This window comes from Branchiostoma floridae, unplaced genomic scaffold (genome assembly GCF_000003815.2).
Source record: "Branchiostoma floridae strain S238N-H82 unplaced genomic scaffold, Bfl_VNyyK Sc7u5tJ_1583, whole genome shotgun sequence".
Taxonomy (NCBI): domain Eukaryota; kingdom Metazoa; phylum Chordata; class Leptocardii; order Amphioxiformes; family Branchiostomatidae; genus Branchiostoma; species Branchiostoma floridae.
In genome coordinates, this window is record NW_023365777.1 from 447,782 (window position 1) to 466,447 (window position 18,666).

General features: G+C 41.0%; 3 protein-coding genes across 3 annotated transcripts; 1 reads left to right on the forward strand and 2 right to left on the reverse strand.

Annotated features, from left to right (window-relative positions):
- Nucleotides 1-112: 112 nt before the first annotated feature.
- LOC118408425 (glutamate receptor ionotropic, kainate 3-like) lies at nt 113-4,063 on the reverse strand. The gene is made up of 5 exons (XM_035809236.1): nt 3,935-4,063; nt 3,240-3,422; nt 2,609-2,722; nt 2,103-2,252; nt 113-1,808 (listed from the first exon to the last, which is right to left on the reverse strand). The coding sequence occupies exons 1-5, from the start codon at nt 4,061-4,063 to the stop codon at nt 789-791; spliced, it is 1,596 nt and encodes a 531-aa protein (XP_035665129.1). The 3' UTR covers nt 113-788.
- Nucleotides 4,064-4,192: 129 nt separating this feature from the next.
- On the reverse strand, nt 4,193-6,777 carry LOC118408426. The gene is made up of 3 exons (XM_035809237.1): nt 6,030-6,777; nt 5,462-5,686; nt 4,193-4,333 (listed from the first exon to the last, which is right to left on the reverse strand). Exons 1-3 carry the CDS (start codon nt 6,117-6,119, stop codon nt 4,193-4,195), a joined length of 456 nt encoding a protein of 151 aa, XP_035665130.1. The 5' UTR covers nt 6,120-6,777.
- A 5,924-nt stretch (nt 6,778-12,701) lies between these two features.
- LOC118408418 (dehydrogenase/reductase SDR family member 11-like) lies at nt 12,702-17,227 on the forward strand. Its single transcript, XM_035809225.1, has 7 exons — nt 12,702-12,866; nt 14,326-14,535; nt 15,124-15,218; nt 15,426-15,546; nt 15,704-15,796; nt 16,333-16,398; nt 16,548-17,227. The coding sequence occupies exons 1-7, from the start codon at nt 12,735-12,737 to the stop codon at nt 16,584-16,586; spliced, it is 756 nt and encodes a 251-aa protein (XP_035665118.1). The 5' UTR covers nt 12,702-12,734; the 3' UTR covers nt 16,587-17,227.
- The last annotated feature ends 1,439 nt before the right edge of the window (nt 17,228-18,666 follow it).

The window sequence follows — 18,666 nt, forward strand, 5'->3', positions numbered from 1 at the left end:
CACTGAAACTTTGCCATCACTGCGACTCAAATCTATCTGAACAGACAATATGACTTCTACTTGCGAAGAGTCTGAGGAGGTAGTAGTAGAACAATGCCTTTACAATCAAAGGTAGGCAAGGCACACTCATTGTTTTATTAGAAAAACCTCAAGTCTCATGAGTCTATTTCATTTATTTCAGCTTGTGCTTTTTGAGTCTATACATAAAATTCTCCTGGAGCACTAACGTTCCTTAGCAGGTGTTTACACCGTTTCTCGCCGACTGGGGTTAATGACCTCCCTGGGAGAGGAGCGGCATCTTTCAAACCAGCCGCTAGGAGCGCTGTTTAGTAAGACCTCTGAGCCTTGACAATGAGGTGACAGTTACGCTGTATTGGCGTTCACACTCACCTGTACATGTACTCTATACTTAAAGGAGAATTCTATTGACATGCATATATTAGTACAACATTGCATGCTTACAAATGGAGGACAAATACAAAATTTTGACATTTTTCACCTACGTTTTCCATTCAGTGACTTTAAAAGTGATCAGAGAATCCTGCACCAACGTTAACTCTTTTCGGAGTCTCGTATTCGAAAGGCACATCTTATTGTCTTTGGCTGCAACAACAGTCGAGCATTGCATGCGTTACGGATATAACACTAGGAATCATGAACTTGAATTTGTACTTCAGTTAAAACGGGATCCTCCGATGTCGCAATAACGTTATATGATGTCCATAGCAATTATCTTTTATTCTAGTACCATTATGAATCATTTGTTATTCTATTGGATCGTTTCTTTATCATGCAGAGTCCTGTACAGACTGTATATCGTTAAGCTCCACTTCTTCTATAACCACTGCCTCCTCTTGAACACCATCCTCGCTGTCCTCCTCAAAAACATTCTCCTCAAGTTCCTCCTCAAACCCCCCCTCCTCCATCTCTCTCTCCTCAACAACTCCATCCTCTCTCTCTTCCACGGCGCCATCTCTCTCTTCCACGACTTCACTTACGTCTTCTATGTTATTATCGTCTTGTTTCTCTTCGATATTTTCATCATCCATTTTCTTCAGTTTGAACACGATTACTTCGATGACACAAACCGCCATCCCCAGAGCCGAAATAGCGCCCAGAATCACAAACAAACCCAGTAGGTTTTCCATCTTCAACACGCCGTTATCTTTCTTGCGGTCGCTCTCTTTACAGCGCCCCCTGTCGACCTCCAACCACCTGTTGCTCAACTCTTCGACGACGCCGACTTGTCGCATGGTTTCAATCTCGTAAGCAATCCTGTCCTTGTGTGGGGAGCCAATGGGAATGGGGAAGCCCACGTGGTATTTATAGAAGGGCTGTCCTACCATTTCAACTTCACACAACTCTTTGATTTGACGAAATCGCACCCCGGAGAAGGTGATAAAGGCATATTTACCTTTAGCCGCTCTTTTTAGACCTTCTTCGTTCGAACCTACCAACCAATCAGGATTGGCGCTGATCTTCTCCCACATGTCCCGCAGGGGGAACGAGTCCGCTGTTTCGAACAGCCTCCTGATGGCGTAGGACCTTATGAAGCCGTACTCCAGTTTGTTCTGTCTAGGGAGGTCCTCCATGCTTCGGATGGGGTTGACGGGTTTGACCGTGAGGAAGGCGGCCAGGTTGGCGGTGTAGGAAGCCATGACGACCAGCACGAAGAACCACCAGGTGCCGATGATGATCCGTCCCCCGAAGGACATGGGCTGGTTCTCAGCGCCCTGCCCTACAGTGGAGGAGAAGACGTTCCACAGGCTGTTCCAGGCGTTGTAGTTACCACCCTGGGATGGTTCCACCTGAAACAAAGACTAGGGTTATAATCATTGTCACACATTTTCATGAAGCCGGTGCCTGCGGCTACCGGGTTATTTTTGGGCATGGTAGGATCCAGGTTGATTTCAACTCGGAATTGAAATTATCCCGGGACCCAGTAACAAATGCAAACCGTACCCTAATCGTGAGCACACCGTGAAGTATCCCAACGGTATCTGGCAGTCCACCGTAGCAACTTTGGGGCCCGGCCGGGGCTACAGTTGCAAATGTGACCGTAGCATAAGAAGACTACGCGTACAGTATGTTTTCATACTGACCTGTCCTCGTTTGGCCAGCCATCTCCACTCGTACGGGTTGAACTGGTTGACCAGTGTTAGGAAGAGGCTGACCACCACCATGGCCGAGGCGAAAAGGGCCCACATCGGCGGGGACAGTGGGGTCATGAAAGCCAACAAACCCGTCAGTTCCTAAGGTAAAGAAGGATGTCAAAGTGCTGTCAATCAAAAAAGATACCTCAGCATAGCGTTATGGTGTTCTTTATCCTTATCGTAGTGTTCTTTACTACTAGTAGTAATGTACATACACAAATATAACTATAAGCGCACACAAGCAATGTCGCGGAATACGCCTGTGTATTATCAAATCGTCAGAGAACGTCGACCAATCAGAAGGCCCCATTTCATGTTAGTTATGACGTCGTAGCACAGAATTGCGACAGCTATAATAGATTTGAATGCTGGTCCAAAGAAGCCTAGTGGTCCTTTCTGCTACCATAATCTCCGACCCTCAAACATAGACTAAGTCAAGGTATACGTAACGGTACCTTCACGGGTCTGGGAGTGAAGATGGTGTAGCCGAACTCCTTTAACTCCGGGCTAAGATCGTAATACTTGCGTCTCATCTCCCGCATAGACTTCACCACCATGCCGAGATGCACCTAAAGTACACCAGAACATAAATAAAAACACATACTTTGTCGGATGCTATTGAATAAATGTCAAGAACTTGGAGAAATCATTTCTTTACTCATTCAAAAGGAAATACAACCAGTAGATGAGGTCATGTGGAAGAAGGAATAAAACGTTCTCCGGATAAAAGATTTGACTCACCGCAATTTTCGAATGAATCGCTCAGTCGTCATCAGTTATCTGACCCGATCGCTCTGGACACGTGACGTTATGCATGTGACGTCAGCAACGAATCAAAAAGGTTATCGGAAGTCGATATCGCCTCAGTTGAAGGGAGACTGATGCGCTCTGATTGAATCACGTGTCCAGATATATCGGGTTACATAACTGATGGGAATCGAGTGATTTGGTCGAAAATCCTGATTCCCATTTCTTTGACTAAGAGAGCGGCTATTTTTTTCATAATCACATAATTTTACCAACTTAGACGAACTTTTATGGAAATATAAGATCTGTTTCTTTTATATATCCATAAACCTGGTGTACCCCTTTGTTAAATTGCCGTTTGATTTCCGCGTCAGGGAGTGCATCCTCGTACACCTTCTCCACATCGATGGTGAAGTTGAGCCTCTTGGACAGTCCCTTCATCAGATCCACCAGGAAACCCTCGTACTTGTCTATACCATGGAAACTCTCGCTGTCTACTCTCCTGCCCACCCAGGGTGGGTTCTAAAACACGACAGAGGTATTACTGTTCTTACAGTGTGAAAACGGGAGTGTAAGAAGGCAGTAGACATCTTATTGCTAAAGGTGGGTTTACACTTGCGTATATATTCGGTACGTATGTACCAAGCTCCACTGGAACAATAGTACATGTATTGGACAATAAAATTGGACAAACATAGACACATAGCACACCAGAGGCATATCTGTCCAATTTATACTACAATACTACTAGAGGCTATATAAGAATTCCATACGAACCTCAGACGGACTTGGATATAAAGTGTGAACCCGGCTTTAGCCATAATACTGTAAATACGCATCTCATACGGACTTTGATATACGTAAAAGTGTGAACAGATCTAGACCCTAAGTGATTAAGTGTAGAATTGCATGCAGGATACAAATGTTATCACTACGTCTAGAATATTCCTGTAATGTTACTTAACAATTGTAGTTAATATCAAACTAAGCTTAAGCCTTTTACCTCTACGAAATCCTAGACTAGCCGTACGTACCAGGAAAGTTATAACGCGAAGAGGTTTGTTGCCGAACACGAAAGGTCCGTCTTTTCCGGACTTCACCAGACCAAGAGTCCGGTTCACATCACTCCACGTACCGACCTGAGAAACGGAAAATGATATCATTCTGCAGTTCTCAATGTAGGGTAGATAACATGTAAGTCTTGTAATATTGTAGCTGTCGAGCAATAAAATCCTTTCGTTCATTCATATCTTCTAAAGGTGTTTAGTAAACAAGACTCGAACACAAGAGCACTAAAACTGCTTACTTGATTTTTTTATCGGCCTTACCTTTGTAAGGTTTCCACCATCGTTCTCTATGACGTCAATCGACACGTTTCTCCTACTGCCGCCTTGGTTGAACGACACCCAACCGGTCCGTCCTTCAAACGACACCTGTCAGAATAGGGGGAAATTGCAACGCAGCTCTTTGTGCCAATTCTTACGCCATAAGGCAGTATGTAACGGTCACCAATCAGTCAGTAAATATGAAAAAGTGGGCTGCAGCGCGTAATCATTTCACCCATAGCACAGAGATTTTATTTTCGTCACGTTTCTTCTTCTGTCACAATCTTCAAAGGGATTCATCTCGGTCGTTCCTTGGCTGAATGTTATGAAATTTGGCACAGTAGTAGAGAGGGCTATACCCCAGACATTTTAAAATTCTTTTTTAGAAACGCCTTTAAAATGATTTTATTGAAGTTGTTATTTGGCCATGTTCAGACCAAAACTCTATATTTGACCTCCTTGCCCTGACATTACAACTAAATGACTTGAAATTTAGTCAATTTAGTAGAGATATGCCGATATTTTGTTTAAGGATTCGGGTAATATATTTGGCATAAAACACTTCAAAATGATTATTTGAGATTCTTTTTTTCGGGGGGGGGGGATTTCATGTCTCTTTCGGTGACCTAGGGGGAAAACTATTCTCAAAGTCGAAGTTGGGTTGCAAAGTAGTAGTGGTCGGGATTTTTACTGGCTCGCTTCACCTCTGCTTGGACAATAGGATGACTTCGCACCTGCAATGTCGGGTGGCTTGCACCTGTTAATTGAATCATAGGCACCAGCCAATCAGCGAAGAGGATACATTTCCTCGTTTATCTCTAGATCTGTCTTTGAGAAATTTGTTTAAACGACAGTCTGCCATTGGTCGCGGAAGAAAACCCACATTTATCCGAAAGATTGTGTTCCTGCCGTAGCGCTGAGGCTAATCAATATTCATGAGCGTCCGGCGCCTGCAAGCACCTGGTCATGGTACATGTATGTAAAATTTCTTGTTTGTTTGGTTGTTCGTCTGTTTTCGGCGGCAAATTACAGAATCCAACCAAGCTCGACACTTCGTGAAAGCGCCCAAGTCTAAGCAAAAAACTTTGAACGCTAACATACAGTACATGAGTATAGTGCAATGTATGAAGTACCTTTTTATGTGGTTAAGCAGGTTACCATTTTGACTCTACTAACTCTAACATAACTCATATAGTACACGAGTGTAACGTTAGCATAAGTGATTGTATGAAGTACCTGTTTGATTTGGTCTAGCAGGGTACCGTTCTGATCCCAGTCCAAGGCCTGAGAGTCGTTCCCCTGAACAATACTCTGGTCTAACCCTAGTGCAACTGTCGTAACGGCATCGGCAGCGAGAGCTTGCAGTACCGATGCTTTCCGCTGGGCGAGCGGCACTAAGCTGAAGCTTGTCAGCCTGACTTTCGTCAACTCGTACGCGGAAAGGTCTATCGTACCAGCGTCCTGCCAAGGCATGGATATAGAGATACTATTCGACATTCTTGATCGTTGGATACATTAGTGAACGTATAACGTCTTACAAGCTCAGTTAACGTTACGAAATTATTGCTAATTGCAAGTTATAATGGTTATAGTGTATCATGTATATCATGTACATTTTGTATCATGTTTACTTTGATTCTATATACCTGATTTGTTATGATTTTTAAAGGGCTCCGTTGGAAATCAGTTATTATTTCTGAAGGGTCTAATTTTGAGATTCATACGTAAATGAATGAATACCCTCAAATAACGGAAGTGTTTTTATTAACGCCGCCTGTCGGTCATGACTGGAATAGCCACTCACCAGGTTAGTTATGATCCAGTGGGTTTCCTCTCGCAGCAGAACAAAATTTCTGGCCTGGAATAGAAAGCAAAACGTCACTTCTACCTGCATGTCACATTTACTCTTTTGATAAATTTTCACATTTGTATATTTTTGCTATATGGGAAGTCTTATGCATGTACATCTTGTATACTGTTTACTTTGCATTATCTTATCATATATATAATAACAACTTTTATCTGTGTAACAGAGTGTGAAATACAGAATGTTTGTTTTGAATGTTCACTCTGTCAGAACGACAAGGCCTAATCACGCTATGACACCAGTTGGCCTTTATCCGTGGGGTAGACCTATATCCGTTTGTAAATGTATTTGAGAATGCCAATGCCACGTACTGTGGTTTAGAACTGCAATATTTTCAAAACAGCGCAGTTTTAAACCATTGTCCACTTGTTTTTAAAACAACGGATATAGGGTACCCTTCGGATAAAGAAGAACTGCGTCATACCCACACAACGGATATAGGTAACCCTTCGAATAAAGGAGAACTGGTGCCATACTAACCTCGTCCAACACGTCCCTTGTGACGTGTGTGTCACAGTGCAGGATGATCGCTGGTTCTTCCGTTTCCCGAACTCTCCCGAGCACCTCCCTCACCTGGGCCCGGTCCGTGGTCACACCCCGGTCCGTTCTCACCTTCATGTACACCACTCTGTGTCCACTAAACGCCGCCGCGTCTACGAAGGGACGCAGGGAGTCCAGCCCTACGCCGCCGGTAAAGAAATCAGTCGTTTAGGCCACAACTAGTATATTTTATGTATGGCATCTTCTGCAAAGTCCAAATTTAATACGAGTGGGCGAAAAAATTAAAACAAGATGGGCACAAAAAACACGGCTAAATTTTCAAAACAGATACCATAAACGTTTTAACAAGAAATGAACTGAAAAAATATGGTATTACCACTTTGGTGCATCCTTTATTATCAAACTAGTTTTACTTCTACAACTACGGTCATGGCTACATGTAAGTCACTAGCCAGCATCCCTTTAATTTAACACCATATGTTTACCATTTCGGGAGGGGAGATTTCTTTTGTTTTTAAATTAGGCGAAATTCGAATTCAATGAGCGCGCTGATTTCTTCCATAAATTTACTTGCTGAGTCCTAGGCCTTAGCATGTGAACACTTGTGTGTGCTTGTGTATAAACCGACTCTTTGATTGGTTGACATTTCGTAAGGGACACGCCCACAAAGGTGGAAACGTCGGCCAGGTTTAGGCTAACGTCACATTTCAAAACTGGGGCCGGTTGGGCCTTTGTGGAACCAAAAAATAGAAATGTTTAGGAAAAAAAATACACAAATAATGCCAACGACTATTCTCTTTACGTCTTGTGTACTTTGGTGTCTTTTATATCATACTTTTTGTTCCCGAAAACTGTACGGTCGGGCCCGGTTTGGAAATGTGACGTTGGCCGAGCGAAGCCTCTCGAAGGTATATTTTACTACAACTTACCATGGATGTCGTCGTAAACAACCACCATAGACTTCCAGCCGTAACCCTTCACAACGTCAGCCAGGATCGTAGCCAACATGGCGTCCCCAGGGTACAGACTCACTCCCCCCGGGAAATTCGCAGGGATTCCCGGGGACACGTACAGTCGAGGCACCCCGGGGGTAGAGCTCGCCTCCAAATCTACAGCCTCACGGTGCCCGTCTAAGACGATGATCGCCGTCACGTTTGTGCCGTCTAACTCTTGTTCTGGAAATCAAATGAAATCAACAAAACCATGACAATTTTTCGAAAGATGCAAAACAACAAAAAATCTTCTGCAGTTCCAAGGTCATGCACCATGTGCCCCCAACAGACCGTCGTCTTCCCAGAATAATAATAACTTCCAATATACCAAATATTATCACAATCCCTCAAGAGGTTCTTAAGTCATGCGGACAACATCAATTTATATCCGAAAACACACCCAAAAAAAAAATGCACGCAGATACATACACACAGGCCCAAAATAGTACATCATTTTTCATGGAGGTAATAATGCAGAAACGTCGCTGTTAAGGAATTGATGCGTGAAAGACCTTTGAAGGTTAGTCGCGAACATACATATAAAACCACTGCAAACAATTCTGCATGTACAGTATTGTCAGCAAACTATATGAGTCTGACAGAGATTAGACAAAGTATATGTGGCACCAAAGGAAACAAATTCAGCTCACTTTTTAGGATCAGCTCGGTCAGGTCGTCATACGGAAGAAAAACGTGTTCCGCCGTCAGCTGATGGTCGCGGAGAATGTCTCCTCGAGAATTGACCTCCTCAATAGCGCCATCTATCAGATCCTTGTATGACGACATGCCCGGTGTGTATATCACCCCTGGATAACAATATCACAGTTATGCTACGGCAAAATCAAACCAAATCAGGGCCAGGTCTGGGCCTTTGTGACCAAAGAGTATAGCATAAAAGATAATAAAACACACAATGTACAAAATAGTCACAAGTATAATATGTGTATATTCATCGATAAACACTTTTATTGTTAGTTTCCGCAAATATGCCGCTAGGGGTCCGGTTTGTGAATGTGACCTTAGCATTTTATGTCTTCATATAACCACCGAATTATATCCTATTGCCATACCATATATCAAAATGGCAAAACGAAGCCTTCTGATTAGTCAACGGACGTTATTTGTATTTTTCTTTTGCATTAAATGTCGATTTTGCTCTTGCTCTTTCTACATATATAGTGTACCTAGATTTAATTACGCTTTGGTTATTTCATCCTAAATTATCAGTATATAGCATCCAGAGAATTCATTGCTTTATCTGCTTTTGCTTGGGACTGAGAAAACGTTGCCAAGTCATATTTTGACTGCAAAATTAGTCACCGAAATGTCAAAGCTCCCCTGTGTATAACTGAGTCATCAAATTGATCATCTGAGTAGATAATATATTAGGTCTTGAATGTGAGATCCGGTAGATACTAATTAAGTAACTAATCCCCATGGAGACGACTGATCCGAATAGGTGAGGCGCGTGGCCAACTAGTAAACGGCAAAGCCCCTAAATACCTAATCAACTGCGCCACGAAACACTAGAAACTTAGAAAGTTGACGGACAGGTTCTTAAAACCCACTGTCTTACTAGTAGTATATGAAAAATTGATGAAGGCTTGATGAATTTGACGAAGGCTTGCAATATCGAAAATAGGGGATTTCGGAAATTCGCAACTTCGGATGGGCTCCGCTTTCCAATATCGAGCCCTATACACAGTGGATAACAACCCACTTCTCCTTACAGTATCATAACATCTACGGAATTACCTTTGTCTTGAGCATCTTTTTTTTCTTTGCAAATTTAGACCTTTGATAGGGATGTCCCTGTAGCTCAATGGGTAGCATCCTCACAATCGAGCTCCTGGTTCTAATTACATGTAGTTGGTAACTGAGAGATACCACTGTCTAATCCTGGGTAGGGATAGCTATAGGAAGGTATGTAAAGCACTATAAAAATTATACCTTCCTCCCTAAAAAATTATACCCTGCTACTGAAACAACAAGGAAAGTAGCTGTCCTATGTGTCAAAGAATACAGAATGAAACGAAGACCCAAGATACACATTAGTACCCCACATAGTGAACTATATTACTGCAAATGGGATTGTCTTGTGGGTAATAGATACATTATCAAATTCACCACCGCATTACCATAAAGTATGACCCTTCTTGCGTAACCCACATTACGCAATCGATTATAATCGTTTTTCTTTTATGATACCAGAACAGACAATATAATCTTTCAAAGTCATAAAAGTTCTACCAGATATTGAGAAACAGAAGTCGATTTTGAAAGGCGTGGCAGATCCATGCTTGGAAAGAAGTTATGAATTTGCTCAAGGCTTCAAACTAAAGACTTACTTTCGTCTGCTTGTGCAGTGTGATCAAGACTTTCAAACCCCTGATCAATATGCTACAACAAATACACTACATATATATAGTGGTTATAATTATCTCTGCCCATATTGTAGATAGGCCATATTGATTTGATTATTTGAATGACATCCTCTGGGAGGCCAAAAACTGATGCGAGTGTGTGAATAAAAACAAAGGTAGAACAAATAACTAAACGCATAGAGTATGGTATACCGTACAGTAGATTCTTCATTTTTGCTGTTCTTTCACATTTTCTTCTTTGACTTTGGAATTCTATGATATCCGTTTCCGATACTGTTTTCAAAGTACATATATATATATATATATATATATATATATATATATATATATATATATATATATATATGTACTCATTTTACAGCTACTTTGTATGGTTTACAGCCTAGTCCATTTATTTGGTGAAACGGCCGCAAATTGATCCGCGTGGATGTCAACCATATAGTCAAATAAACATGGCATTAAAAACCCACAACGATGCAGCAGACTATCACATCTGTAGACTAAAGCAAGCGTTCCGAATGTTTGTCCTAGAGTGCTCACTGCGAAATACATTCGTTGATGCTACACATATAGATGAGAAATATACACAAGTAACGAAGGAAGATATTATGTTAAAATTTCTTATGTCATCATCTGAAAATCTCTACAAGTTCGTCTACAAATGTTTTAGGAAGAGAGAAGATGCATGTAAACTATGGTATATACTTTTTGTTTTCTATCTTTTGTATCGAACTGACTGCATTTAGCCCCAATGGGGCATGAATATGCAATAAACTTCATTGTCATTGTCAATGTTACACACGGTACGTTAAACTCAACATGCTGGTTTATTCTTATGTGCATGTTGCATGTTTGGATAGTTAAAGAATCCTCTACGGAAGTGGCCATACTTTTGTTGTATCTACAAAGATATTTAAAGATCTATAAAGATGACTTTACATGTAGTAAAAGATTTTGATAAATATTTCAAAAGATAGAAATATGGTAGATGTTGAAACACATATATCAATTTAGGATTTTTTTTTGCAACAAGCGTATTGTTTGGTATCTAGATATCTTTAAGCAATACTTACAGATAAATGTGCAAAGGTTGGGTGTATAACTTTATTGCACAACAATTGTACGAGGTACAAAGTATGGCATCTACATAACTACAGTGCTATAACTTAACTTAAGGCTTATCTAACTAATACAGGAGTTGTAGTATGGGATAAGTTTCTTACAATCATTGGAGGCTTTTACAATCATTTGAGGAATTTCTAATGTCTAAATCTTTTTTTATATATTTTGCTATATCTGCCATGCAGGGATTGTCAAATGTCATGATGTATTTGAGTTTGCACTTCAGGTCTATTGAGATAAATCCTTGTGTACAAAATGACAGCCTTTTGTATAGACAATTGCGTATATCAAAATATTTGGGACATACAACCATAAAGTGATATTCGTCTTCAATTATCTCAGGACAGAATGGACAAAACCTCTGGTCGGTAGGGATTTTTTGGAATCTCCCGGTTTCTTTATCTAGGTGTGACGGGCCGTTTTGCGCCGCGCCCCGTGCGTTCCTGTGAAGCTGACATGGTGCATGACACCAAAGGCCGTTATACTTTTATACGTAGATACGGGTACACATATACTGTATATATGAAATATAACAGTCTTTGTAAAAAGACACATGACGTAATGTTGTATATAGCCCCTCATTCAAATGGGCTGCCATGCGTAGTAAGTATCAAACATATCCCAAGACAAGTAAACGAAATTATTACTGTACTAGTAGATAAAACCTTTCTTAATAATCAGATGTAGCTCTGTTCTTTATTCTACTTGGTCAGACTCCTATGTTTTATCCATGTTCCCAAGACCCCGACATGTTTCCTATTGTATATATATCCAGCGCTTTTCTGTATTCAAGTCTCGGCCTCAGCTGGCCCTACTCTACAAGTAATCTGCCATCTGTCTTACCGATCTTGAAGACAGCGCCATCTCCAGACGACGCTAGAAGAAGGATGACACAAGACAGCAACATCTTAAAGCTGGCGACAAGTAAAGAATGGATCCGTCTTATGTGAGAAGCTTGAGGCGTGGATAAAAGTCTTTACCATCCTCCAGGCATATAGGACATAGTCGACCTTGGGCGCCAGTGTTCATTTGAATAAGGCGACACCTTGCGAAGGCACCAAAATTCGCAGAGGGTGGCGATTGTCAAGGTCGCTTATATACTACACACGTATACGTATAGCGTAAATTTCAATGCAGTAAGATTTGTGACATGAATTCCAATACATTAAGATTATAGGAACATTGTTTTGTGGTGGGGAAAGGATACAACATACCAAAAGAGCATATAGGTAGCTGCAATAAAGAAAAACGAAAATGACAAGAAGATAGAAACTTTACTCTCCAAGCAGAGGTTGGGCTCCGGCTGTTTCTGACATGTTTTTATGCGTTTTGTCGGGCCTTCTCTTTTGTAAAGTTTTTCACTAAACAGTGTGATGACAAACCCTTTTAACTTATAGATGTATTAAACCCTACAGAACATCAAACGTGTGGAAAAGGTAGCACTCAAACGGACATGAAGAAAATGGTACAAATAAAGAAAGCCCGACTGACAAAATTGGATAAAACAAGCCCGACCCGAACCTCTGATTGAAGAGTAATGAACATTATATGCCCTGAGGGTATGTATGATTGGTGTTCATTAGCGCCTGACCTTATGAAAGGGACAAACTTTGCAGACAAACAAACTCGCGCAGTTTGCAGACATGGAGCGTTGGGCCGGCCGTGTAGCGCTGGTGACCGGTGCGTCTGTGGGGATCGGGAACGCCACAGCCCGTGCACTGGTCCAGCATGGCATGAAGGTGGTGGGGTGTGCTCGGGACGTGGACAAGATACGGGTAGGTATATCATAAAGGGACATGGACCGGTTTGGACTCCTTCGCAGACTTTAGCTTCTTTTGTTTGAACCCGGAAGCTAGAAATGATGGTACTGGGTCTTAAATATAGAAGGCATATGTCGGACCTACAAGATTTAGAACGACATAAACACATTAATATTCACATATACAAGTAATTGAACGTGTTGGATTCTTTGTATAACGTATTGGGAAATTCAGAGTATTAGAAAATATGACCATCTTGTTACGAAAACGAGAAATGGCTGACAAGTGAGTAGTAGAGGTAAATGAAGAAAAGTCTCAGATTGCAGGCACCAGATTGTAGTTCGACCGGTCCTACCGGGATCGCTCGAGTTGTCTCCCACAAATGTCTACAAAATTTTTGCAAGCCTTTTTACCTTACCGACCAATCTTCTTGCTTGAGTCGTCCGCCTCATTTATCCTTGAACATTCATCCACCACCGCATATGTAAAATAAGTCAAACCCTTTGAATAGAAATGTATTTATAATATATGTCATTTTCCTTTTAATCTATCTATCTATATATGTATTCATTTTTGCCTTGCCGCCAGGCAAGGCTTTACGCCAGCTTTCTTCCATGGTTGGACGGACCTGTTAACCCAGCCCTTCCAAAGCCCCTTCCAAAGGCCCTTCTTTCCTTGCCGAGTTTCATGGCTTAGTTAGACAATGGTACATTCCAGGCGAGTATTAAAACGCTCTTCTAGACGCATGTTACTGTATGTGGTCCAGCGTAATAAATCTACGCTTTAACTCACCATGTTTATATAAATATATATCACAAATTGCATCAGAAGGAACTTAGTTTGTAATAAAAAATAATGCATATTCATTGTGGGTCAAAAAGTTTTACAAAACCTGTTTAATGTGCCAATAATTCATCTGACATAAATTATGATAATGAGGGGGGAGGGGGGCGACATGTGGAACTCGGGATTTTTAAGCGTAGAATCTAGTCTAACTTACCAAAATAACATAAAATACGCGGCAAGGCACAGCTTTTTTAAAAAGATTTCTTGTTTTCTTTGTGAAGTATACAATTCTAACTTGCATTAGGAAGCAAACTCTTACAATGACATCCATATATACGCATTTACGAAACGTACACATTTAACAGGAGTATGAGCATTGGTGTGGACTGTCGATATCAAATTCAGATTACACTTAATGGCACTTAATTGAATGTGTAGGTGGATCCAGAGCTCATTGCTCAGTGATCCCCCTCGACACAGGCCATTAATGACCTCGGCTCACCTTAACCTGCCTCTCAAATAACAGCGGACACACACTAAACAGACACACAGACCGAAACCAAAAAGTTCGTGAAAATAAGCAGAGCCGTCACAGTCGACTAACTACTTTCAGTAGTAAATAGACTGAATGCGAACGCTGACTGTAAGGGATAAGTTCTAAGTTGCTCCCGTTGAATTCTTCCTGCAGGAAACTGCAGCTGAGCTGCAGCAGGCAGGTGCTGCAGGACAGCTGTATCCTGTCCAGTGTGACCTGACAGTGGAAGCTGAGATCAGAGCCATGTTTGACAACATCGAGGCTGAAGATGGCGGTGTGGACGTCTGTATCAACAACGCCGGTCTGGCCACCCAGGATCGGCTTCTGTCCGGGAGTATGGAGGCGTTCAGGACCATGACAGAAGTTAGCGTTCACCACCCTGAAGCTAGCTGCCGTTTCGGCAGCCGATTTCAGCAGCCTATAAGGTTTAAAATTATAATCGGTTGCCAAAACGGCTGCTAACTTCATGGTGGTTAAGTGGTCAGGTTGTAGCCACGTCTTTTCGTCAATACTCAAAAGTACTACTGTGAATTTGTTATTTGAACTGGCGTCATATTGCTATTCATGCCATGGAGTGGCTCAAAGTTTACGTTTCTTTCCGAAAACCGACATCTCACTAGACTGCGAAAGTGGCATTTTAAAAAGGATTTTGAAAATCGGCACAAAATGGCAATCATCTTTTCATCGCAAATCATGGGCTATTGCCCTTAGCAATAGTCCATGGCTAGTTGGGCAGCCCTGGCTGTATGTTCACAGCTGAACTAAATAAAAATGAAATAAATAAATCTCTAATGATGAATTCTTAATCATTGAATATCAAATAAGTATAGGCGTTTTTTTTTTCAATGTCAATATTGCAATTTCTGATTAAGTACTAAGCGTACGTTTCTAGCGACAGTACACAGTACATGCATATGTAAAGCATCCTGTACTTCTTGTCCGTTCCGCTAGGTGAACATCCTGGCGCCTACCCTCTGTACCCAGCTGGCTGTGCAGCAGATGAGGAAGCGAGGAGTGGATGATGGACACATCATCACCTTGAACAGGTTTTTAAAAGTTGACACAGTATTTTATCTGGGGACCTCTGGATACTATTACTCTTTACATTTTGATACATTCCGTTCAATTTCATGTCTTAATTTCATTTCTTTCTCTGTTGATATTGTCTAATGATAAAACATTACGTATCGAGGTAAAAACATTGTATTCTAATCATAGCAATGATAAATTTGTGGATTCTATTTCTATTCCAGTATGTCTGGTCATCGCGTTGGCGGTCTCGCGTTCTATTCCATGACGAAGTTTGCTACAAAGGCTTTAAATGACGGTCTGAGGATGGAGTTAAAAGATATGAAGTCACACATCAGAACTACGGTTAGTCTTCCAAACTCAGATTCTGAACATTTTGCTTTCGTATTAAGGTTCATCTGTGATGGTAATTTAGAAATTGCACACACTTTAAAAAAGTCACAAAAATATTTTGCGGTGTTTTGAGATCTTCTTTTTCTGGTTTCTTTCCGTTGTCCAACAGTGCATTTCCCCCGGACGAGTGGAGACAGAATTCATTCCGCGCATCTATAAAGATGATCCCCAGAAGGCACGAGATCTGCACGCCGCGATGGAAGTGAGTTTGCTGTCTGTTATAATCTCCTTGAAAACGGAGGTATTGTTTTCTATTTATTTGTTTTTCTGTATGTTGTTCCTGCTAGTCGGAGTTCAAGGTTGGCTTGGATGGCGGAAATGGTGTAACTGGAAACTATCAGGATGGTAAGGCTGGTTTGGGTCTAAAGTCTGACAGGAAGGCCCTAAAAAGGTAGACCGATTGACGATTTTGGTAGTTTTCCGGGGCTTCCATATTGTCTCCCTGTCTACCTTGGTAAACTAACTGGCATGACACTTCCCCAAGACTTCAAATGTATTCCTTGGGTATGGGATCTTCAATTTCTTGTGAAGTGTTGGGATGATCGCAATAACAAGGAATTCAATAGATAAAACCTTTAACGTTAAACGTTTTGCAAGATTTTGAGGATTAGGCAACTGCAAATAAGAGTTTGCATGGCTTAGTTAAGGAAGTCTGGTTACAGAAAACGTGTTATAACCAAAGTGTGAAACAATATGATAATTGGATTAAAACTACTCTGTGTTGCTGTGTATTTCCAGTGCCTACAAGCCAAGGACATTGCTGATACAGTTCTGTTCGTGTTGGGTGCCCCGCCACACGTGGAGGTAAAGTATGACTTCATATCTCATTGTTATCGATATCGTATCATTAAAGGCAGTCAAACATGCACCAGATAAACCCGCTTCTCCATAAAGTATCCCAGAAGTATGATAGGCTATTGTAGTTGTTGATCACCTTGCTTATATTTTTCCAGGTGCATGATGTGCTGGTACGGCCCACAGAGCAGAAATAGTACGTTCTAGTGACAGAAATGGCGCTGTATCATGTCAACACTAGTAACTGCTGGATTATTCAAGACTGTTTAGTTTGTATCATGAGAGAAATAATTATCAGTTCGTGGGACTGCGTTAAGGCAAGGAAGGTCTTCAGCAGCTCTGTTATCCACTGTAGTAATGGCTATGAAGTAGTTACTCTATTCACACACATACAACTCCACAAGATACCTTAGCTAGTCCAACTGCTCTCAAACATGCCTGTCCTTGGTGCTGAACGCCATCCAACACTGTGCAATAGCGGCCTCTAGCGACTCATGTCCCAAGTGTAGGTCAATGTAACAGACTACGGTCATACGACGGTAGACGATGGAATTTTTTGAGGGGTACCGGGTAGGGATTTTCAATTTTGCAATTTCAGCTATCAATTATTTTGTTATACAAATGCAAATCATAATATTAAGAATGAATACATGATTGTAGTGTGTATGGATACGAGTACCGTAAAGATACTAGTAGCTGTAGGATTAAATACATGTATAGTTTAGAAGGGAGTAGGATAGCTACAAAGAGTCTAGATGTATTGCAGATGTAATGATTTTGGGAAGTTGATGATATTTTTTGAACACGAGTATATTAAAACCTTATGAACAACTTTTGACGTGTTGTCGTTCGGTGGTTGAATCTTGAGTGGTTGCAACTTCCCTTGAGACCATCACTGGCGGAAGTTGACAAGAGTGAATGATGAAAAATTTCAGAATGGTTCATTTTTTTTTTGGTCAAGACAACTTCAACTTCAACATTTCAGTAGTATTCTTATCATATAAAGTATTTGGTTCTAAAAGTTGCCTCTACCAGACCCCAAGTGTCGCTGGAAATTGTCAACATTGGTTTTGGTCGGCTAACGCCTCTGATGTGTTATCTGTCTATTCAGCCAATTCGTTCCATTTGTCCAGCGACATGTTGAGCCTGGTAGATGTTACCTCAAATGTGCATTAAGCAACTTTCTCTTTCTGTAATTATTGAGATTTTACGCATACCTTAGGAATCAGCTGAATGAGATGATAGATTTTAGTCATACTCCCATACCGAATGAAACAAAATTGGAACACGCAAATAGCGCTTAACTATCTTATCACCGGTATTCACTGCTTGGAACGTCTGTACGTACATATGACAGCCCGACAACCTTGACGGTCTCCCAGCGCCTCCTATCTTTTCAGTACTGCAGCGTAAGTTTCACCTGTAGTGAAAACATATACTAGTACACGGTATTATAACAGTAGTCGAGAAATCAAAAGTTTTCTACCTGAACTCTTCGGTAAACAGAATGAATAAGAATACAAAAGTAAATTAGACAACATAGCAAAGTGCTCTGGTACATTTAAAGTCAGTAAAGTTTCAGATATTTTAACTCGGTGACAGTTAGCCCCCGCCGCTCGACAGTCTCCCAGCGCCTCCTAGCAATTTCTAAAGGCAATGCAATATAATACGGGATTGATAAGCAAATATGGGTAATGAAAATGAAAGTAAAGTGAAACGTGAAAGAAATTGGGCGCTAAGATTGCAGAATTGCTACAACTGTATGATCTGTTAGCTCTTATTTTTCCATACTCTACAGACATAGCGCCGCCTCTCTGTAAACTGTTTTTAATTTCCTTGTACTGTATGTATATGTGAAACTGGGCCCTATTGAAAACCAGTTTATCGAAACTGAATAGGCTACGCAGGTGTTTGAAAACAAACAAACAAACAAACAAACAAACAAACAAACAAAGAGAGTCAATGATATATTGCAGGGCTAATCTGCCATACACCAAACAGCATGTCGAAAGTAAGTTTGAGTCTGTTTAGAGAAACGCAAACAAAAACACAATTACATTCAAACAATGTATCATCGAATTATATTGGGATAATTTGCAAAAAAAGAACGGAAAATCGGATGCAGTAGTGGTTCTGAAAGGGATGAATTACAGGACATGTATACTCGACCACATCTAGTGGTAAAATGCGAAAGGGTAATCGTATTTGATCTGGCATCCTGTTGTTTTGTCTTTAAAGCGTCTTTAAATTCCATTACACTTGACTTAGAATGGTCGA

Coding starts and splice junctions, on each gene's coding strand:
- LOC118408418 (XM_035809225.1), top strand. CDS start 12,735: ATGGAGCGTTGGGCCGGCCGTGTAGCGCTGGTGACCGGTGCGTCTGTG. Junction 14,536..15,123: donor CGTTCAGGACCATGACAGAA/GTTAGCGTTCAC, acceptor CCGTTCCGCTAG/GTGAACATCCTGGCGCCTAC. Junction 15,547..15,703: donor AGTCACACATCAGAACTACG/GTTAGTCTTCCA, acceptor GTTGTCCAACAG/TGCATTTCCCCCGGACGAGT.
- LOC118408426 (XM_035809237.1), bottom strand. CDS start 6,119: ATGCAGGTAGAAGTGACGTTTTGCTTTCTATTCCAGGCCAGAAATTTT. Junction 5,687..6,029: donor ACTGGATCATAACTAACCTG/GTGAGTGGCTAT, acceptor ATGCCTTGGCAG/GACGCTGGTACGATAGACCT. Junction 4,334..5,461: donor TGCTAGACCAAATCAAACAG/GTACTTCATACA, acceptor CTATTCTGACAG/GTGTCGTTTGAAGGACGGAC.
- LOC118408425 (XM_035809236.1), bottom strand. CDS start 4,063: ATGATATCATTTTCCGTTTCTCAGGTCGGTACGTGGAGTGATGTGAAC. Junction 3,423..3,934: donor TTCGCGTTATAACTTTCCTG/GTACGTACGGCT, acceptor GTCGTGTTTTAG/AACCCACCCTGGGTGGGCAG. Junction 1,809..2,102: donor GGCTGGCCAAACGAGGACAG/GTCAGTATGAAA, acceptor TCTTTGTTTCAG/GTGGAACCATCCCAGGGTGG.